This window comes from Gouania willdenowi, chromosome 3 (assembly GCF_900634775.1).
Source record: "Gouania willdenowi chromosome 3, fGouWil2.1, whole genome shotgun sequence".
Lineage (NCBI taxonomy): Eukaryota > Metazoa > Chordata > Actinopteri > Blenniiformes > Gobiesocidae > Gouania > Gouania willdenowi.
In genome coordinates, this window is record NC_041046.1 from 21,146,714 (window position 1) to 21,170,582 (window position 23,869).

General features: G+C 37.8%; 1 protein-coding gene across 4 annotated transcripts; it reads right to left on the bottom strand.

The window, feature by feature from the left end:
• Positions 1 to 215: 215 nt before the first annotated feature.
• Positions 216 to 22,617, bottom strand: lpin1a (lipin 1a). 4 transcript variants are annotated; one of them, XM_028435349.1, is made up of 24 exons: positions 22,428 to 22,617; positions 17,674 to 17,704; positions 15,511 to 15,711; positions 14,839 to 14,934; positions 12,570 to 12,666; positions 12,266 to 12,476; positions 10,630 to 10,677; positions 10,376 to 10,468; positions 9,544 to 9,655; positions 9,195 to 9,396; positions 8,484 to 8,627; positions 8,296 to 8,389; positions 7,997 to 8,196; positions 7,008 to 7,101; positions 6,573 to 6,642; positions 5,006 to 5,098; positions 4,838 to 4,902; positions 3,265 to 3,403; positions 2,373 to 2,521; positions 2,203 to 2,289; positions 1,967 to 2,119; positions 1,672 to 1,786; positions 656 to 759; positions 216 to 583 (listed from the first exon to the last, which is right to left on the bottom strand). In XM_028435349.1, exons 3-24 carry the CDS (start codon positions 15,700 to 15,702, stop codon positions 412 to 414), a joined length of 2,730 nt encoding a protein of 909 aa, XP_028291150.1. In that variant the 5' UTR covers positions 15,703 to 15,711; positions 17,674 to 17,704; positions 22,428 to 22,617; the 3' UTR covers positions 216 to 411. The 4 variants fall into 4 exon arrangements, with proteins under 4 accessions (XP_028291150.1, XP_028291158.1, XP_028291143.1 ...); XM_028435357.1 differs by lacking the exon at positions 17,674 to 17,704 and having other exon boundaries at positions 9,544 to 9,652; XM_028435342.1 differs by lacking the exon at positions 17,674 to 17,704.
• Between the last annotated feature and the right edge of the window lie 1,252 nt (positions 22,618 to 23,869).

The window sequence follows — 23,869 nt, forward strand, 5'->3', positions numbered from 1 at the left end:
AGATATCTTGCAGTGAAGAAGAGATGCTATGCTCGCAGACAGAGCTAATAGAAAAATGTGACTTTTACAGATATTCACGTAATATTACAGATATTCTTTTGGTGCTAAAGGGGTAAGGAATCATTTATGAACATGTTTAAAACTAGAAGGCGGCCAGAAAGAAAGTATTAGCAGATTCCGCCCGCCGCCAACACTTCTGGTTAAAAAAAGTACTGCGATTCAATTTTCACAGCATCGATGTGAATCGTGATACCTATGAATCGATTTTTAACTGCCTTACGATTAATCGTTACATCCCTACGCATCGGTCATCGGCTAAGGCTGATGGAAAAAAAATCAGCATCCCTAATTGAGTGTGTAGTTTATAGTACGTTAGTATGCGATTTTGAACACAGCCAGGGTTTCCTTTCCTCAGTATGTCTTAGGAGGGTGAGGTACATCCTCTTCCTCGTTGTTTCCTTCAGGAAGTTCTCTGCTCCAGTAGTTACACTGATCGAAGGACCTGGAGCGAAGGTGGCCTGCTTCCTTATCTTGCTCCAACATAGGAAAAACATGGTCTACCATCTCACACAGGTGGATATATCTGAAAAAAGGAGATTGATGTTACGTTTTTGATGAAGTGATCACCGGCTCCGAAACAGAGAGCGTAGCTTACGAGGAGATGTTGCTCTTGGCGTGCTCCTGAGTCAGCTCTCCTTTTGGATTGACGGTAAAAATGCGGTTTAAAGGAACACCCACTTCCTTGTAGGAATACACATCCTGAAGACACACACACACACACACGCACACACAAAGTCAGTACCAGAATCAGTCAGTGTGTGTCCACAATGGCCCTCATTTATCAACCGAGCTTGAAAACGGGTGCAAATTTGGTCGTACGACAGGACCAACGTGTGATGCATGAAACATTCGTATTTAACCAATCCCAGCGTACAAATGATTGGGTGTTGAAATCTGTGCTTTTTGACAGTGTGAAAACAGGACCTAAAGGCATAGTTTTGCAGCATTCTTGTGTTAGCAGCGATTTGCTATTTGTTGCGTGTTTGTCCCTGTCAGTCACCGTATTATAAAGGAGCTCATAGGTGATGTCTGCCCCCCTGTGTGCACTGCGTACAACTTAATAGCAGAGATCCTGGAGAGTCACACGGAAATATACCGTTTATATCAGTATCAGTTGTCCGCACGCATTAGGCAATAAATAACACATTAAAAGAAATGAACAAAACCCCTTAAATAAAGTTTTAAAATGACTAAATGTTGTCCCTTGACTGTGGTTTTTATGCCTTCAGCCAATTTCACCTCTAATTCATCATATTACTGATGAATTTTAAGGTATACATTACATTTTAAAAGCATGAATGATCCACAGCAGCGTTCCCCCGGTCCAATATAGAGCAGAAGCAGTGCTGCACTCCCGTGTGTGTGTGCACGCATCATTAAACCACTCCTGCTCAGACGGTATAGCAATATGCAGCACAAATCCACACACTCCAATTTGCGTACACGAGGTCAGACCTGACGTGAGATCTGATCGTCGTGTACGATCATGTCAGAATTGATAAATACTGACGTTTGCGTGAATATGGTCGAACGCACGTCGTACACTCAGACCTGAAAGTATGAACGGTTGATAAATGAGGGCCTATGTGTGTGTATGGGTGTGTGTCTCACCGTAGCTCTGTTGCCAAACGCGGCGTAGAATGGCTCAGTGTTTGGGTAGAAAAGGTGTTTAATGTCATTAAGACACTTGATCTTGAACTTCTCTGGTTTCTTTTCTATCACTTCTCTGTAAAACAAACATTTAACTATATTTTCTGCAGCTCACTAAAAAATAAAAAATACATTATTATCATAATCTATTATAAAACAGTCTTAAACATTCCTTAAAACTGATTGTCAAATCCTATCCAAAAATAGCTTGTACTGGTGCGATCTCTCAGGTGGTGAGTGCATGTTGAGCATTAACCTGTGTAAGGCAGAGAACAGGCTGCTGGGACTGAGCAGCACTGGTCCCATTGGCAACATGGTTCCACGCTCATTGACCCAGTGCAGGTATCCTCGTGTCATATCAGCCATGCCAATGGCTCTCGCTGAGCAGTACATGAATTTATATCCATTCCTACAAAAGAAAAGAGAAGAAATGGACACATAACAGTGAGTAAAGCTAAATAAACATTGCAGCACACATGGGGCAGAACTCACAGGTGGACACGGTGGTAAAGACGTGCGATGCCCTGATGGGTCCAGTCTTTTCCCAGCGTGGGCAGGATATGACCCAGAGTATCAGATCTAAATCATGAAATACCAAGGCAGGTGATCAAATACCTTATATCTGATACAAATCAGCATGCAGGTAAGTCTCTGCCTCTTACCTGGTGATGGTTCCATCGATGTCAGAGATGATGATCTTGTCATCCCAGCTCCACAGATAGATGGTGCCGTGGCATCTACAGGTGCCTTGATACTGCGTGGTCACACTGAAGACCACGTCATTGGGCCCCTCTTTGAGCTGCAGGCTCGCCTGTTAGCAGACAATAACACAATGACTCAGCATATTCATGTAAGAATAGAAATATTTCATATATCCTTGTCTTGGATGCCAACGGCCGTAAAACTACACAGAAGAAGAAGACATATACACGCTTTACACTTTTAGGTTTATTTTGTAAAAGTACTTTGAAAAGAGTTCACTTAAACCAACTCAACTCAAGTAACTCAAATCCAGACCCTTAGAGCATCTAGTTGGGCCCGCACAAGAAAGTGAAAAAGTCAGAGAAACCATGAATCATTGTGTAAATTACCAACTAATTCAGTTGTAGATAGATGGCTCCAAAATACCTAAATTCAATGAAACTTCACAATATTAGCAGGGCGCACATTTTTGCCCATGCTTATATCACAAGATGGCAGCCATTTTTAATCTGAAATTGTAAAAAGAACTCTCAATTTTTCCAAAATCCTGTAATTTTCTTCAAAGTATTCCACAAAACTTCCCAAAATGACAAAAAAATTGGCTGCAAAATCTAAAAAAATGAAAGTGAAGATCCTGCAGAGACTGAAATCTGTCATCTTTTCTAATTTACTCATATGTGGAAGTGCAAACTACAGCACGATAATGATTTAATTACTCATTTTCTGGCCTCAGATCTGTGGCACCCCTGTTGACACCCCTGACTTAAACACTGAAGGCTTTGTGTTATGTCATATAAGCAGATTTTCTTTGCTTTGTCCGTTCAAACAATGTGATGAAGAAACATTGTGTACCAGCTGCTCTGAGGTGAGACGAAGAGTCTTCTTATAACAGACACTGCCAGGAGTCAGGAACAGCTCAGACTCACAGGATCCTGACTCCTGCATGGTGGACCGGTGGTCTTCATCACTGGAGGAGGAGTCATCCTTCAGCCTGAAATAGTGATACATGTGATTTTAAAAAATAGGTGTATTAATATATCAGCTGACTTGTTTGTGCTGAAATCATTACATAGATGTTACTTTTTTGGTTTTTAGTGTATAAATATTTCAGTGATGTCAACATGTTAAAGAATGTATTTATTTTTAACCAATTAAAAACAAAATTGAGCATGAAAATAACATTTATTATAACATTAGGACAGCCTGAAGTGTTTTTTTTCCTTTTTCTCATTTGTAAATAATAACGTTCCTCCACAGCCATACTGTGTGCAATATTAATCAGTACTAAACTCACTTAGGGCTTATTTGTAGTTATCTTGACCAATATCTATTATTCATGATATACACCACAGGTCAAAAGTTTTAGAACAGTGGGAAGAAAAAACTCTCTCTTTTTTATAGGAATAAACCCCCTGATGCTCATGAGGGTCTGGTACCACAGTGTGTTCCAACACTGCTTTTATACAGACAGAGGGGGTTGGAAGTAACCGAGAAAAGTTGGAACACCTGTAGGAATTAATAGCAGCAGCTTTCAAGGCTGATTCAACCTTCATTGCTGCAGAACAGTTTTACATTGTTAACCCACTTCATGTTCCCTGGAAAAGGCCTGTTTGTATAATTCTGAAATGTACATTATTTTTCGGTTTTGGGGAATCAAACCTTTTTTTTAAACCTCTGGCTGTTCAGTTCTTACCTTTGTACCATTTCAAGCTATTCATTGGACTTGCACGACTTGAACTGCAATAAAAAACTGGAAAAATATGTGTTCTAAAACTTTTGACCGGTAGTGTGTATATTATTATCATAATCATTTTTTTTTTTTTTTCCTTCATTTTTCCTTTCTGTATTTGTATTTATCTTTCTTGTTTGCTTGTTCTTTTGTGTCTTTGGCAGCTGTAGAGTTTGAATTTCCCACTGTGGGATAAAATAAAGGATAATCTAATCAAATGTAGGTTATTCGAACTACAATGAGCTGGACAATAAATAAGAATAATAAATCACATCCATATACCTTCATATACCAAAATGTGAAAAAAAGTTTGACAGAAGAAATAAACTACTTGTAAATTACAGTATTCTTTAGCAGATTACATGCAAGCTAGTGTGAAACCAAAGCTAAATTGCTTTCTATTAGCTCGCAAGAATTTTAAACCTGCAGCACTTTGGGAAGTTGTATTTTATTATTATATCACACAACTAAAGTTCTGATCAACACAAATAGGTCACTTTTTTTTTTTTAATGCATTTTCTTGTTTTCACAAGTGGCTGAAATTTAGAAAACTACAAATTATTTATGCTACAATTTAAAAAATAAAGTTAATAAAGTGTTGAGCTTTAACATTTTAGGTTGGTTTGTATTCGAGAGTTGTGATGTCAATCAAATGATTTTCATGTCGGTACAAATTTCAAGATTGTTTATCGTCACCTGTTGTCTTCAGTCATTGTAATGGAACTCTCTGCTCTGTCTCCTCCAGCCTCTGCTGCAGATTCCTGTTCAGGGATGGATTTACAAACATTTTAATGTTAATGATACAGTCACATTTATTACAGTCACACTAATGCATCAGTGTTATCCATGTGTTTGCTCACGCACCGACTTTGAATCACTGTTTCGGCTTCTCCATGAAAACCACCATCGTCCTCCTTTCTTAGGCATTTTCTCCTTCATGATGTTCTCCACTGAAGCCTGGACACAACCATGCACATACAACTCAAAACTGACTGAAAATGTAACTCAAAGGTGAAAAAATGCACAACACGGGTAAGGCACATAAAAAAATGGAATATGAAAGGTAGTAAAAGGTGACATGCAAATAGAAAAAGAAGGATTGGGGCTTTGGATGTGTTGACAGAAGGCCTGATTTAAAGAAACATACAGGCTGTGAAGGGCTGGAGCCAAACAGACCAGGGAGGCAGTATGAGAAGAGGCCAAAGACAGAAAACACATAACTCAGACACCAACACTTGGATGGAGGGATGAGGAAGAACAAGTGGAAATGAAAAAGTGAAGCAAAAAAAGAGGATAAAGACATGACATTACTGAAGTGTTAGGACAACAGATTCAAATCATTCACTGTGATGTGTGTGAAGGACCAACGGTGCCAAAGAACCTCCTCCAGTGGTCCAGTGGAACTCACAAAAATGTATTATTATTATTGTTTTTTTTAATAACTATCACCAGGTCAAGTTTTCAGAAATCTATACCACCAGATGTCAGTGATAAAATGTCCACACAAAGCAAAGTGGAACCATCAGATTGAGGAGAGTGGGACAATGCTAGTCAGGCTTTGAAGAGAAGGAACGCAGCAATTAAAATGATCCGATTAGTGCAGAACCAAAATCAATCAATTTGTGAATAAAAATAAAACAAAACAACTGTGGATGTTCATAACTTTTTAGCTCAAAATGCTAAAAATGTGCTTGTCTTCTGAGCTATTCATTTTGTTCTTCAACTTCTAATTACCTAACAGCATTTCAACATTTTTTTTTACTTAATTTAATATGCAAATATTGCGTTTGCTGGTTTACCTATATGATCATTTATTGAATGTTTTTGGTCTTTTAGGTTGCACAGCAAATTTAGGGCTCATATAATGAAATAATATAAAACAGACAATGCAACTGGCGGCTCTCGGTCCAATTTTGTGCAGCGCTCAAAGTAAATGCACAAAGTAAAAAGCAAAACGCACAAAATTAAACAAAAATGACTCAAAAAAACCCACAAAATGAATTGTAACACAAAAAAACAACAGAGATATTCTGAATGACAGACAAAAACCTGCAAAATGTTAACAATAATAAGCAAAATGATAACAAAAACACATAAAACATGAACAAAAACACACAAACTCGTTGTTCTTTGCTGTATTAATGCTCAGATTGGTCAATATTCTAAATGCTGAGATGAATGTTGATAATGTTGCTCTCAGATGAGACAATCACATCGTTGTGGTCCCTGCTGTGATGAAGATTACCCATATCTGGTACACAGCAATGCAGTGAATAGCCCAGAATTGATTTTTGAATTAAAAAAAGACACTGTTCCAAGTCTATGTTGTGCTTAATGCAATATCTAATCACAACTCTTCTTATGTAAAACTTCAACTTTCACAAAGATATGTTTCATTAACAGGGCTGACTTTTGTTTCGTACTGTCCTACCTGTGGCAGTGGTTTCTGATAGACCTGCATGGCCAGCATGACGGGGGCTGCTGTGCTCCAGTTGTAGTATCTACAACACACAGCACCAAAAAATATTAACATATACTGTATACAGATACACCAATGTAAGCCATAGTATATGAACCACTGATTTGGCACCTGTTTGGTGGGAAGAATTTAAAGAAAGGAAGCAATGGAATTTTCCAGATAACCATAAATCAAATACTTTAAGAACTTAAAGTTTGTATTAGTTTGTGAGTTTTACATAGAGTATTCTATTCTTAATAAAGTATATTTTATTAATAGAGTATTTTTCAAGTTTTCTTCGTATGAAGAAATTCAAAGGAAATGGTGACACGTCAGCGTCCTCTATGGACATTAGATAAAAAGCAGAATGCAGATTGCAAATGAAAATATAATGTGTGAGTAACGTACTTGTTTCCGATCTTGACCACCAGGTTAGGGTCATCGATAAGAGAAGGGTTTGCTGAAAACTCCTGGTAGGAAATGGCTCTCTGCACAAACTGCGCTGTGGGATCAAACACACACACACACACACACACCGTCAATACGACAGTAAGGATGCTCACACAACCAAAGAAACATAGAGTTCAACCTTTTTGGAAAAGAAATTAGGGCTGGGCAATATGGACCAAAACACATAACTCGATATTTTTCCTCAAAATGGTGATATACGATAAACATCTAACCAGAAAGACAATTCTGGGCTAAATTTTCTGATGCAAAATGCCACACAGACACATTTATTAACAAACAGCTGATTTAGTTGATTGATTAAGGAAACCTAGATCTATGATGTCAGGCTTTTGACCGTAAATGTTCAATGTAAATGTTCTCAGGCGGCCATATTGGATTTTCCAATATGGCGATGCCAGTCAAGGTTACTGTCAAATTTGTCATATTTAGAATCCCTGTGGTCCAGAACCTTAGAAATGTATTTTTTATTTTAATTATGTGACTTTTGTTTGGCTAGTAACAGAAAAACCTGTTTTTGGATGGTCATCATTTTGAATTGTCCAATATGGTGACCCCTATTAAAATTGGCTCCGGCTCCTGCCAGATTTGAATTCAGCAGGTATGCCAAATTTCATGATAACAGACCAGACTACTGTAAGTGACAGCACGTGTGAGTGAGTTCTTTAGTGTGGATGTTTAGGGAAAGGTTAAGAAGCACTGAGAAATCCATCTAAATGTGCTTTTCATGCTGCTCTGACAAGTAGCAAAAGCGGCAACTACTAAAACTAGTATTTTAATACAAAATAAGCTAAAATATGATAACTGATATAGGCAATATCTAATTTTCGATATTGCCAAAATAGAAAACTCGATATATCTTTGATCTCAATATGTCGCCCAGCCCTAAGAAATGTATTGATAAAGTGAATGAGCATCACATGCTCTACCTCTTGTGATTTCCTTGTTGTCAGTGAGTCCTCCACACAAAGAGATGGCCACATGTGGCAGGTCGCTCATATGGTCGGACATACTGTCCACTCCACTGTCAGCTCCACTGCTGCCCATAGACTGGGGCGACTGGTTACATCTCTGCACGCTCATCACCATCACATCTGTGTCTCCCTTCACTGAGCTGCTGCCTTCATCACTGATGAAAACACACACAGATCACCTCATGCTTTTGTGCATCATCACATACTTTAATTAGGAAAGTCCATGCTTTGTGCATTTATGAGTAACTGCTTACCTCTTTGGAAAGTACAGAGCTGCTACCTCAGGCTCCAGCTCTGTGATGTCATCCAGGTACACACCATCAGCACCCAGATGTTGGCTTCTCTTTTCTACAAATTAGGTAGATACAAACAACACTTAAATACACACACACACACACACCAGCTCATAGTATTTTCAAACAAAAATAAGATAAACCAGTACCTTTCCTCTTTGAGGGTGAATCTGTTTTTCTGATGGGACTTCCTCCACTTCTGCTTTCATCTAAATGATGGAAGTGAGAAGCCGAGCACGCTGCCAAAGCCTCCATGTCTGCAGAAGACGGGCCGACACTTTCCACCTCTCTTCCTACAGACACGGTTAAAGAAACAAGCGCATGTGTAATATAATCTGCTACAGATATTGTCGGTGAATTAAGGTCAAAGGCCTTGTGAGTTAATGCAGAAAAATAGGCTTTCATTAGATCACCAGTAGGGGGCGTTAGTCAGCCAGTTCAAAAGAGAAAGTTAGGAAATAACTTTATAGTGGGAAAGAGTTTCTTAAAGAGACAGAGACGAAATCGAAGCGTCATGAACAGTGATGCTAAAGATTCTTTAAGTTATTTTTTATATTTGCTGCATTTTCCAAACAATTTTGGGTAGTATAATTATTTGAGTATGATATAGAATGGTACTATGTGCCTGAAAAAAACATGATCCCCCCCTTCCCCTTTAAGGCTGCTTTAAAATGATCACCAGGATGCATATAAAGTAAATCTTTGGCCACTTTGTGAGCATTTCCATACACTTAATGTTAAACAATTTTAAATTGTGCTTCGCTTATAATGTGTTCTTCTAGTCATCTTTTCATATTCTTGCTTGTAGCAGGTGTTGTTTGGTATTGTTTCTGGTTCCTCCAGAGGCTAAATATGTATACCTTGTGTCGTAGCACAAAAACCATTTTCACTCCTTTTTCCTTGAACGTCCTTGTCCACGACCAGAGAGCTGTCTCCTGGCTGCTGTGTGTAAAGTGTGAGGGATGGAGTTCCTGTGTCCATGATGGCTCTGAAGTGAGTGCTGTCAGACACCGGGATGGAGACCGTGGAGTTCTGGTTCTGATGAGGAGTCAGGAAGGACGGCTGGTGACGGCACAGACAGAAAGATAAACCAAACATCTGAGACAGAAGTCTCCGTTTGTTTATTGTTCTTAAATAACTTCAAATGGCATAAACTGCAGTTGAAATCATGCACTGGTATTTGAGTTGGATGTGTGTGGGTGTTGGTACCTGTGCAGCCTGAGGCAGCTCCCCCCACGTCCACAGCATCTCAGGGTTGTCCTTATTCCTCGATAGCTCAGAGTCACTCTTTGGTGTTGATGAGCCTGAATCATCTGGACTACTGGGAACATAATGGGAAAGATAAACTACTCAAATGTGATGAAGCAAAACATAAAACTCCTCCTTTATTTATTAAACATATTTATATACATATTAAGGGTGTAAGAAAAAAAACTGATTCCGTGATATATCACAATATTTCACAGTACAATTATCTTGTTAATCCAAATGTATCTATTTGAATCGTGTTTTTTACAGAAAAAAACATTTATTTGTGCTAACACCTGATCACAAGGTGTCAGTAAATGCATTTTAGCTTGGAAGGTGATTGCACTTTATTTGCATATAACATACTTTATAAAGAACTTCACAGAATCAGAATTTGTTGTAGAAGCAAAATTTTGATAAACATTGTTTTTGATATTTGTACTTGTATTACAGTTGGTTACCATTTACTTGTTCTCCCATTTAAAAAAAGAATATATATATATATATATATATATATATATATATATATATATATATATATATATATATATATATATATATATATATATATATATATATATATATATCATAGCCTTTTATACTTGTGAAGGTGAAACTTGTCATTATTGATATCTAGTGTATATCGTGTTGTTTAGTATCTGGAAGGGATATGCAAATAATATTGAATAGTCAGATTCATGGCAATGCACACCCCTAATAATATACATATATATATGTTTTTTTTAAATTTATTGATTTATTATGTTTTCACAGAGGAATAGTTCAGTGTTACCGAACAATAGAAGAGAACTGGGAGGTGGGCTGCGGACAAGAGATGGACAGGCCACAAGGAGGAGGGATGGAGAGGGCGTCCTTTAACGCAGCACTACAGAAGCAGTGACAGAGGAAGCAAATAACGTCAGTCAACATACCATCTATTTACGTGGACAAAAGTTTACATCCATTGTTTTTTTTAACAAGTTGTGTATGTACAGTATGTGAGCATAAGTGTATGCGTGTGTGCAACAGTTGATGGTTGATGATCACCTGGTTCTCTGGTGTGTGTGAATATTGTCTGAAGATCCTTGAAGCGCTCTGATTACAAACACACAACAAAGGAACATGTCATCTCTACAAGCCTGATGACAAACAGGAAGTGAACTCACATAAATATCCCAATATTGTTAATATTAATTTTGAGTGCTCATCTTAAGCTTGTTTGGGACAAAACACCAAAAGGCTTTTGCCAAGTCCAGTTTGAGGCACGCACACATTCCTTTGTGTGAACAAATGTGTCTTTAAAAGGCAGCAGCGACGCACAACGACCCTGCACAGCCTCTATTTCAAAGAGAAGCAAACACTGTGGGAACAGGTCGAATCTCTGGAATGCCTCCAACAAGTGGCTGGTTTTCCAAGAGCTTTTAACACACACACACACAGATACACACACACACACGGATACACACAAATCGCCTCTGCCTAAACTGTTTACGAGTGGGAGATTTGACTGAACTGAAACAGGAGGAGGGAGGGGGTTGTGATCGCTGACTAAAGCTATCTTAGAAGCTCCTGGAACTGAGAGTACGAGCACAGTGTTTATTTTTCTGAAGAACTATTGTTATTTGAGCTCAGTGTTGCTCTGTCACAGAAAGACGTCCTGTAATGACAGAAGCATTTAAATCTAATGACAGCTGAGCAAAGTCCTGATAAAAGGGCTAATCTTGTCATTTGCTCCATTTTGGCACAATTTGTAAACTTTGATTTTTTTTTAAAACAGTTTTGAAATGATTAATACCCTACAAAAGGCCTTATGGATCGTATTATAGTCTAATGCCTAATGCCTTAAAAATGATCTTAGGCAAGTGTTTTCCAAACTTGGGGTCGCGATCCCATGTGTTAAAGCATAACACACAATCTTAAACAACTTTATTCTATACTTTCACTTTCAATATAAATCTAGTTCAAATAAAATGCATTATTAAAAAAAAATGGGGGAAAAAAACAGCATAATATTTCTGAGCTGGTGAATCTTGTCACTTTGTGCTCTAATCCTGGTCTATTTGTTACACAGCATAACAAACAAATTATTATTGAAAAAATAATTTGGGGTCGCAATAATATAATATATATATATATATATATATATATATATATATATATATATATATATATATATACCCCATATATATATATATATATATATGGGGTCACAATCCAAAAAACATTGGGAACCACTGTTTTAGGCTATAATATACAGTATAAATAGGAATAAAATTAATTCACAGTTTTTTTAACCAGCTGGATATAACAAGTTATAAGTAAAGTGTAAGACGTAATATTCCTTGCACTATATCTGTTTATTGAATGTTGGCAGGACAATTCGTCCCACAGTCTATAATAGCTGTGCTGACATTTAATGAAGGAATGGAGTGCTAGTTCCATGTTTCACATAATGAAAGAGACATAATGTTCTGAGTTCTGAGTGTTTTCTCAGTATCTGTGATGCCCTGAGACATGAGGTGCAGACACAGGAACATGATGACTGGAACCATTGGCGATGGTTAATCTGCTACACTGAGAACAATGTGTTGTTTTCGTGGTGAAAAAAAGAAGACACTGAAATTTAATAATGTCAGTGAGTCTCTCTCTCTCTCTCACTATCCCACACTACTTTTTCACACACCTGCCACCATCCGTCTCCTTCTCCTCATCCGAGCTCAAGTCGATGGTGAACATGTCCTCCTCCTCAGAGAACTCCTCTCCACTCTCCTCCCGCCTCCCTCCTCCATCCGGTCGTGACTTCCTCCTCCTCTTCCTCCTCTTCTTCGACGCCCCTCCTTCACTCTGCTGCAGCCCCATGTTCTGGACGGGTAGCGAGCCACAAGGGATGCCATCTGTGTTAGGAAGGAATGGCAGGGTACACTGAATAAACGGTTAAGAATCAAACATTTGGTTCCATATTCAACCATCTTCTGCTTTTAGCTAACCATGGAGGCGAAAACTCGCCCTGCTCAGCTGAGACTTCATCAGCTCCTCCCCGGTTGATAGGATAGGGGATGTAGCAAGGTAGGAAGGAACCACCTCCTGTTGATAGATGAACATAGGAGCACAAGTATTAGTCCATCAATGAGTTCATTCATAAAATTGTTCTAAAAATTGAGTTTAACTGTCACCAGTCATTGACAACTAATATTGAGTCCCTAAGACCTAATGTTTATGGTCTCAGGTAAGATTAGACCTGACATTGGCAAATTTTAATACAGTGCCACAAATAAGTGATTGTTCAACCCAAGGCAAACATATCAACATTGATTCATGCCATTTATCATAAAGACACATCCAAGCATTATTACAGGGGCAAACAAAGGCTTTGTGTGTGTTTTTGTCATTGTTTTGTGTGTGTTTTGAGCCATCGTGTGTGTTTCTGTTGTTGTTTTGTGTATTAAGAGTAATCATGTGTATATTTGTTGTCATTTTGTACATTTTTGTGTATTATTTTAGTGGTTTTGTGCATTTTTATGGTTCTTTTGGGTATTTTTTTTAATGGTTTTTGTGTGTCTAGTGTGTATTTCTGCTGTTGTTTTGTGTGTTATTTGCCATTTTGTGTCTTTTGGGGCTTGTACCAAGATGGATTTCCTCTTATCGCGCTAACTTCGGGGATTTCCAGGAATATTGTATAGTCTCACAAATGTATGCATTAACAGCCATCAATGATCTGCCAGCGTTCATTCATTCCTGCTTTTGCTGCAGCTACAGTGTTGTTTTTGGTCTGTGGATTTTAATTCTTCATATTTCTTAAGAATCATTCCTCAATTGTGACGTAAGTTGCTCTGCACGATTTTTCCATGACAGTGAATGCAGTCCATCCACATGGGGGAGGAAAATGATCAAGTGTTCAGTATACACTACTCAAGGTCACAACACATCAGTTTGGCTCTCCACTCATGACCAATGAGGAAAACAAGACTAGATTTAAATCCTGGACACTCACTGGCATCAAGTGAAATTATCACATTTAAATAATGAGGGGATTATAACCCCTCCCCTCAATGAGGAACAAAGATGGAAGCACAATGGGCACAATGGCAGGCCATTGTTTCAAAAGATTTCAGGTATGTTTACATGCCAGGTTAGGGGAAATAACTTTAAATAAAACAGTGACAAAGAAAAATGTCAAATATTCATTATTTCTAGAAACTTGTCCTATTTTGTATTTTTTCATTGAAGAGAGAGGAAAACTCTGTGTTCTTTACATTTGTGCTTGTTCTGGCAAAAAGCTGGTTTCTGTGCATGGATCAGTATGGAGGGGGATCTGTGCACAGCTATGAATATGTCCCTATTGGCCGGGGTTGGATTTATCACACAGACTAGAAAAGACTGAAAATAGCCCTAGAGACGTCAGGCTGTGAAATCAAAGGTTGTCCCATAAAAACGGTATTGTTATTGTACTATAGCAAGGAGATAAACCCAATGGTTCAGATTATAGCCCACCTATTCAGCTCTTTTGTTACGCCCTCTGGCTCAGAGGCCAGGTAGTGCAGTCTCTGTTCCCTCTAGGTGGGTGGCAGCTTGGCAGGTGGATTGTCTTCCAATCAGCTGATGAAGTGCACCTGGGTCTGATCTTCTCCACTGAATAAAGCTTCACTCTGGACTTCAGTTCCTCGTCGGACTGTAAAGCTGAATCTTGGAACTCTGCACACCCTGACCTCCAAACCCTCCTCTACCCTCTGTGGACAAGAACGGGACAAACGCTGGATTTCATTCCCCTCTGCCCCCCTGCAAACTCCCTGGATCCCTACACCAGGACTTCCGCAGCTTCACCACTCACCCTCCATCACCCCATCAGCAATCCACCTGCCACTGCCATCCGCCGGACTTCCTTTCCCTCACACTCTGCTGCACCCCAGTTAAGCTTTTTATTCAGTTGTTACTTTTCGCTCATTGAAGTTGTTTTTTGTTAGGATATTTTAGTGTAGTATGGCATTTGTTTTGTTTCCGTTTGCTTTTGTATTTTGCTGGTTGTTTATTGAAACTTATTTTATGCAATTTTGAGTCGCGTCTTGTTGACCTGCACCTGAGTCTCACCATTCGTAACATCTTTAGTCCTTTTGTATATCTTATGATCGCACACATTTGAATGTAATTGGGTTTCAAGGTTTACAAAACAGCTTTACAATGACAGTGGGAAGTGCCACAAAGACTTCATGTCTCTGAAGTGATGTGACTGGAAGTGTAGACTACAGAGCTGTCACTCACCAGTTTGTCCTCAGTCTCTTTGACAAAGAAAGCTTCTCCATTCTCTCCCAGCTTCATGTGCAGACTGGCAGGTTCTCCATTGATCTCAATGTCCACCTGAACATTAGAAAGAGCAAAACGTTTGGAAGATCTCCACTCAGAACAGACAACGTTTTTAATGGGTGACTTTAAGGGAAAATGCCATTTTTATAGTAAATAAAAACTTTTAAAAAATTGTAATTATTAAAACAAAAAAGAAATAAATAGTAACGTGTATGACTGTGTACAGCAGAAATGGGCAACTTCTATCATATGTGATTGTCTGATCCAAGGGCCATATTTTCAACATTCATGACAGCATTTAGGATAAAGACCAATCTGAGCATTAATACATTAAAAAAAAATGATTTCTATATATTTTTGTCATTTTGTTTGTGATTGTTTTTGTTTTTCAGATTCATTTTGTGTATTTTTTTTTTTTGTATATTTTTTTCCCACATTATACGAGTTTTGTGTGTATTTTCAATTGTTCTGTGTATTTTTCCGTCATTTAGTTTGTTTTTGAGTCAGTCTTTAGTGTTTACTTTCACAAAATTAGACTGAGGGCCACATGTGGCTCCCCAGGCTGTGGTTGCCCATGTCTGATGAACATGTTTTTTCTGCACTGCTGGAAAAAAAGGAGGGAACTCTTACCACTTTCTCACGAGAACGCAGCACACCCATCTTTCCAAAGCGGACATGGAAGGGCGAGCACTGAAGGGAGCCATCGGGCTGTCGCACAACGATCACGTCTATGCACCCTGACAGGGTGGCAGGGTTGAGTCCTCTGTAGAGCTCCTTGACCTGCACAAACACCTGGCCCGCCAGCTGACCCACATAGTTCATGGTCTGTAACTGGAAACACAGATTGGGATATATATTATATTCATATCTTCAGTGTAGAACCAATGTACAACCACCTGATTGTACAGCCATTATTATAGTAGCTGTAATAATAATCCTCTGAATTTAGTGTAGCTGCACAAACACATTAGTTGATAACACATGAAACTAGTGATGCACCAAAATTCCAGCCACCAAAAATGTTAAAAATCCAAAAATGCACTTTTGGCCCATTTTCGGCCGAAACACTTTTCCCACCATATGTTGTGTGTGGTTTTGACGCGCGCGCTTGTCTGGAAACAGGCCAAGTTGTTTACGAACTGACGGAGCGGCTGTATTTCAATAGGCAGTGGCTATCCATACGGTTGCCGTAATCTACCAATATTCTATTCGTACGCAGCGCCCCTGTTTGGCCAGTTCAGGTCACGTGACTAAGACTAAACCTTACCCTAACCCTAACCCTAAAAAATGTTGCAATATTGGGTTGTAACCGAAACCTAACCCTAAGACACTACGTACTTGTACTTCGGTAACCGTACCAATAAACCTAACCCTAAGACACTACATATCGGGGGTTGTTCGTAAGACAACCGTACGAATAGACACTTTCATTTCGATACATGAGCAAAGCTTTTTCTTGAGCAGAGTTGACGCTCAGAAAATGCATAATAAATACAAATGATCACACAGTTCTGTGTGTTTTATGTTTCTGTGTCACATTCACACTGTAGCTACGTGTAACCCTCCGTTAACATGGACCCCTACACGAAAGCGTGTAGGGGTCTGTCAGAGCATGTTTCTCTGGATCCTCTGGATGTTATCACGACTGTAAATGGTTCACGTTACAAAGATCATTACGTGGATGGAGTTAAAACTAAACCAGCACAAGAAATGATGCACTGCACGCTGCAATCAAAGCATACTGAGCACACGCTCTGTGTGCGTCCCCAAGAACATGCTTGGATAATAAATAAAGCTACAAAGCTGAAAATAATGTACTTAATATGACTCTCTTCCAGCACCTCAGTTATAGTTCTGTACAATATTATTTAACGTGTGAGTGGGGACAAGTAAAACATTTTATTTTATATTGTGCATTGTTGGAATGTCAGTGCTAAATAAATGTTTTCATATTTTGAATTGATTTATTCTTTGAAGCATTTATATTAATTTATACAATTGAAATGTTTTAATTTTAGTGAGGGTAGTACACATTCAGAGCCATAAATGCAATGTGTTTTGGTTTTTTCCCTTGGTTTTCTAATTTTCGGTCAAGAATTATCATTTCGGTGCATCCCTACAACAAACAGAGACAGTTTCCACATAGTCTGTCTTAAGCTGTTTCCTAAATACCGGTAGTTATTTTAAAGGTTTGGTTTCACGTGCTGGTCAGTCACAGAAGCACCTTCAGCACCAGGCTGATCCAACCACGGTGCTCCACAGAACGCCACAGGAAATCATTCCTGCCTGTGCTGATCAAACTTTATAATTCATCTCTGTAACCTCATAACTTGACTGTTGTAAATATCTAAATCATATTTGTATATTTGTGTTATTTTTGTAAATATCTGTATCTTATTTGTATATAATTTGTATAATCTATCCTACTTTATTTTCTACTACTGTAATGTGTGTGTATCTGATCCCTATTTTTAACAGTCTTTTACTTAATCATACACTTATTTAACGTTTATTCTTTCTTTCATCTTTGTTAAACGTTTTATTCTTTTATTTGTGATTTTTTTTTTTTTTTCTCTCTCTGTGGCTGTGACGAAGCAATTTCCCCCTGGGATTAATTAAGGAATTCTGATTCTGGTTAAGTCAGTCAGATAAACACAGCCCTCAATGACACAGGACCAGCCACGTAGAGCTACGCCAGTCTCACTGATCCACAGGCTGTAAAGCACTATGCCCTGAATGCTAAGCATGAGTCAGGACAGGGACACAAACAAACAGGGAAACACATTCACTCACTGTGAAATTGATGGCAGTTAATTCTGGGAGGCTAAAAGGAGAAAGGAACAACATTTTAAGTGTTTTAATACTGAATGGAGCTGTTATTTGATTTCTCAGTTCAGATTTGGTGAAATGATGTGGTTCGTATCCACATGTACTGCTCTCGTTTTACTGAGCACCACATTAGCTCAGAGCCTCACAGCAACAACGTCTTATTTATGAGAGCAACCATGTTTTTAGTTAGAGAGCGAGCAGAGGACACCACAAAGGACACACGCTCACTAACTGAACAGTACACATTATGACTAACTCTAATCTCGTCTGTAACTTTAGATTAGTCTCAGCTGTGTCTGTCTTTCACCCTAATAAGTGGGTCTGTGGTACACTTGGACAGTACGTGTGAACTTTTATTTGCCATGGTTACATGAGGGGACACATCACCCTATAGCCATCACTGCCTAAACCAGTGCTTCCCAACCTTTTTTGGATCATGACCCCATTTTAATATCAAGGATTTCTGGCAACACTAAGACATGTTTTCTAGGGATGTCCCGATACAACTTTTTCATTTCCGATATGACACCGATTTTGCCGCCTTGCGTATCGGCCGATACCGATATTGATCCAATATCAGCATGAATCATACATACTTAATTGTTTTTTTCTGTCTTTAAAAAAATTATCGTAATGACTTATTTTGTAGCGTGGAATGTTATAAAAGGTTTGATCAAGTGATGTCACTCAGACAGAGAACAATAGTCAAAAAAACTGACCCATTTATTATTAACCAATTGGTTACATACATTTTAACCTTCAACATAATATCTACAGTATTCTACAATTGAATAGAATAAATAAAATCAAAAATTCGGCAATTTGAATCCGATATTTGTTTTCAGCCTGATATCGTACCGATATCGATATTTGATCAGGACCCCCCTAATGTTTTCCCTCTAGAATTAGTTTTTGGTCATGTTTGTTATATTGTATTACAAATACAGAGTAGTCAGGATTAGTGACAAATTGTGTGTTTTTTTTTTTGTTTTTTTGCTGCATTTTAAACAAAAACTTCATTTAATATTTGACACAATGAAAGTGTTGAATACAGTTTGTCTGTAGAAGCATAACAAAAAAATCAGGGTTTTACTGTTTTACTAATTACTAGACGTTTCAGGCGATCCCAGTTAAACTCCATTTAAAAACCTGACCTAAGCCCTGGTCTGGGTTGAAAATAATAATAATTGACAGTTTTCCTAATTTGGACATTTCACTTACATTATACAACGCTGAAGGTGCTGTGAGGTGAGATCAACAATATTAAAAAATGTAAAAAACGTTAATAATCAAAAATCACTTTCTAATTGAATCGAGGCTATAACAATGGGAATAGAATGGAATAGGGAAGTTGGGCAGATTAATAATCTATCACTGGTTACATGAATCATTAGTTACATTAGTTAATTCAGCCCTGGAGTGAATATTATTTGATCTAAAGTGATTCTACAAGAAAGTAGGCCTGGGCGATATGGACCAACACTCATATCTCAATATATTTTCTCCAAATGGCGATATACAATATTTAGCTCGATATTTCTAATTCATATGAAGTCTTATCAGTGAGACAATTAATTTCTTAGTTAAATTTGCTGATGCAAAATGTCACATAGGCACATTTATTAACAAACACCTGGACAATATGTGTCTTTTTCTCCTCTAAGTCACTGGTTCCCAACCTTTCTTTTCTTGTGTTCCCCTTGAGCCTTTTTGTCACACCATGAGTACCCCCTCACTCATACGTGTTCATGATTCTCCAAAAGTAGAACATAACACAACTAAATATTTAACGCAAGTCATTTTATTTCATCTTCATAAACTAAACAATTAATATTCAGGTTTTCTCTCCTTATTTCACTAAAATTAAACATAAAATGATGTTGCCTTCAAGGCAATAAAAATGATAAATATGAAAAATAATATTATAGTAAAAGTTTGTATTATTAATACTGTATTATAAGAAATAAGAATAAACAAGAATAAGTAATATAAATAAATAAATACAAAACAACTAATTAACCTGCCTGTGTTATATGTAAGTTTTATGACATTTACCACAAAAGTCCCGTTTAAACAGGCATTTTACTGACAGACTTGTGAAATGACTGAGAATATTTTTTATTATCTTGGAAATAAATTCTTAATTTTTCCACGTACCCCCTGCAATGTGCTTGCGTACCGTACCCCTGGTTGGGAAACACTGCTCTAAGTGACAGCACGTGTGAGTGAGTTCTGTGGTGTGGTTTGTTTAGGGGAAGGTCTGCGTTAGGACGCACTCAGAAATCCATATAACTGTGCTTTTCATGCTGTTAAATGCAAGTTATTTTAATACAAAATCATCTGTACAAATACATATATCTCCCTATAGGCAATATTGTCATTTTTCATATCGCCAAAATAGAAAACTCGATATATTGCCCAGCCCTACAAGAAGAAAGTGTGTAGGTGTTTTGTGCTCATGTCCATCACTGGGCTATGATGATATACAGAGATGGAGGAAAACCCTGAACCCAATGCAACTACACAGACAGGCTGAGACTTGGATTTCAGACACTGAAACTATACACTGTATATTCTCACAATGAAATGTGTTTAAGCCTGCGAGATTTAACATGTTCATTACCACCAGGTAGAAGTTAAACATTTCTATGAAGCTCACAGCTTCTGAACACGACTCTAACATAAACTCTGCATAAATGTGCTATAAACAGTTTCCATTGAAGTGCACCCAAATCTGCAAAACATCTAATTATCTGGCATGTTCGACAACGTATTGCCATCTAGTGAAATCTTCAGTGAAAATAGTAATAATTATGCATAAAAAAACAATACAATACAGTTCAGTTTTAGTTATGAATGACTGACTCATTTTTACCAGGAATTTATGCGTGTTTTCAAATCATTCATTCAGTGTGTTTACTCTAGGGATGTCCCAATAAAACTTTTTCACTTCCGATACGATACCGATATTGCATCCTTGCATATCAGCCGATACAGATATCGGACCGATACGATATCAGCACAAATCATTCATACTTTTATGACTTATTTTGTAGTGTGGAATGTTAGAAAAGGCTTGATTAAGTGATGTTACTCAAACACAGAACAACAGTAAACCACAGTAGGTATGAGAAAAAAATGACCTATTTATTATTAACCAATTGGTTACATACATTTTAACCTTCAACCAACGTATCTACAGTATTCTTATCTACAATTGAATAAAATAAATAAAAAATAAATTATAGGACCCTAAAAAATAACCTAAATAAATCAAATCAAAACGAATTATACTTTTAAAGTACAAACAATTCACGTTAACTTCAGGTATATTTTGCCGTCAGTTTATGGTGGGAACAACTGAGGGCGGGGACAAAAACAACAACACAATATTGTCAATAATGTCTACTGCTCAAAGTTATGAGTTCACAGCTCCAGTTTCACTGACTGGGCCCAAAACAATGTGATTATTGCTCTTAGTCTTCACAAAAAATAAATCAATAGTCTAAACAAAATAAACATATTAATCTAATAACATGAGCAATGATCTGTCATTTAACTAAACTGCTGAAAATTTTATCGGAGTGCTTATATCGGTGATTTTTGATGCAGTCCGATAAAATTCGATAATCTTTATTTATTTATTTTTTTTGGCTGATATCGGATCGATATCCGATACCTCTCGTTTTCTTGCCCAATCCTGTACAGGGTTGTGGTCTATCTGTCCCCAGGCACATCTGCTACAAGGCATGGATGTTTTTTACACACACACACAAAACCACAGCTAGTATTTCATTATGAATTATTTGGTAATGGCTTATTAATGAATAAAATAAAGGAGCAAGCGGGTGGTAAAATGGATGGATGGGTTTGTTAATTGGTTAGCATTGGATCAATGGATACAGGCAATAATCACAGCAGGAGAACAATATGCTTTTATGTGTTTATTGTGCTCTTCATGATATGGATGTGTTCGCTTTAGACAGCACGGCACTTGTTATTCTCTGCTACTGCCAATATGTCGACAGAGATCTATGATCAAAACCCTTACAGGCTTTATCCTGTAGTTTTCTGTCTCAGACCAGCTTTAAGTCAACAACACAGGACCACGTGTTCACACACTCACACTGCTCAGCCTGTTGGGGGTATTTCAGCTGAGCAGCCAATCAAAACGCTCCTCCGTGATGTCATAACAAATTAATAATAATAATAATAATAATAATAATAATAATAATAATAATAATAATGACAATAATCATAATAATGACAATAATAATAATAATAATAATAATACGATGATATTTGGATATTTAACCAAAATGAAAATAAATGCAGGGAATAAAAAGGAAATGAACCATTAGTTAAACGAAAGGTGAAAAACACAATCATAAGTAGAGGATAGAACAACACGTAATCATCATTTTTAAAAATGCGATTATCCAATAAATCCAATTATGAACACCATTAAATATGAATAAAAAGGGAATGATTGCCCCATTAGTGATGTTAATAACTGTCTAGTTACAGTATTCTATCTGATCCAGGTTCATTTAGTGGAGATGTACGTCAGTAAAAACACACACACACGCACACGCACACACACACACACACACACACACACACACACACACACACACACACTGCGCTAACATAAATGAACATTACACATGATATGTATAATAATGTCCATTGAAGCCCCACATCGTGTATTATCTTACATTATATTCACGTCCTCAGAGCTTCGGGATCTCTCGGTCGTCCGTCGGACCCACCGAGCGTCCTCTGCGGTGTGTCCGTGTTACGTGTTAGTCCTCCGGTCACTCATCTTCCGTCACATTCATACAGTTATTCCATTCAGACGTGTTGACACCTGATCCAGGAGCCTTTACATCTCACAATGCTATTTAAAAACAGGGGAGTCCACCGTCCTCCCCCGCCCCTCAGCCCGGATACCGAGACAGCTGATTGGCTGTCACTGTGGTGACGTCATATGCACGGTTCCCTCTCAAAAAACTGGTTGTTTTTCTGATATGGCAGAATGCGTCTGTTAGAGTTAGTGTGAGATATATTTAGTTACTATTCTCCTCAAAGCTGAAGTACAGGAGGAAAAATGATCATGAATTATAATTTCTGATTAGGTCAGTGAAGAGTGGGAGCTTTATTTACATGAGGGGTGTCAAACACTTCATTTCAGAGACCATTAATGACCCAGTTTGATCTCATGTGGACCGAACCAGATAAATACAGATTCCTTTAAGGAAAAAAGTGCAGTCAAATCAATATTGTGCCCTAATCTGATCGTAACTGTGTAAACAATGTATGCAGTTCACTGAGAAAACCCCTAAGCATAAATCATTGACGCTGATGTCTAGACTACCAGCTATTTCACTTTAAAAATGGTTGAAATTGCATCATTGCTCTTTTTTTTTTTTTTTTTTTTTTTTTTTTTAGAATTTTTTTATGTGACCATTCATCCATCCATACATCCATTGTCTACCAGTTACAGTATCTATAGTGGATAGAGGGGACAGCATCCTTAGCAGGGAAGCCCAGACTCCCCTCTCCCCAGCCACACTTCATCCAGTTTTTCTCGGTCAATCCAGAGGCATTCCCAGGCCACAGACATAGTGACTACTTGTGGAAAAGTGCATGGTTTTGAAAGGGGGGGGGGGGATATAAATATTGCAAACTTTTTTTTATTTCACATCAGGTGAAATGACTGAATTTGGGAATTTAGTGGATTTCAAATATTGGAAACTGAACTATATAGTAGTGGTGTAACGAAATAGTCAATTCATGATGTGATAGGATATGAAATACGATAAGGCTCACAATACAATATAGAAAATGAAAGAAAAAAATCTTTGTAAGTAAAAAAAAAAAAAATACAATTTCACTGCAAAAGTTGTAGACCGAGTGTGGGAGTGTTATGCTTCACAAATTAAAAATGAAAACAAATTTTCCAATCTAACTTTTTCTAATTTCTCATTTCTGTTACATACAAGTTTTGAAAGCTTTTGTTTTCAGGCCTTTATACTCATATCGACCACGGTGTTTGCTTGCTCGCTCTTTTAGCCTGGTTGTTTTTGTGGTGCATCACGACACACAACCAACTTATGAGTTGACGGAGCATCCACTATCTACACATTGTCGCTCATCT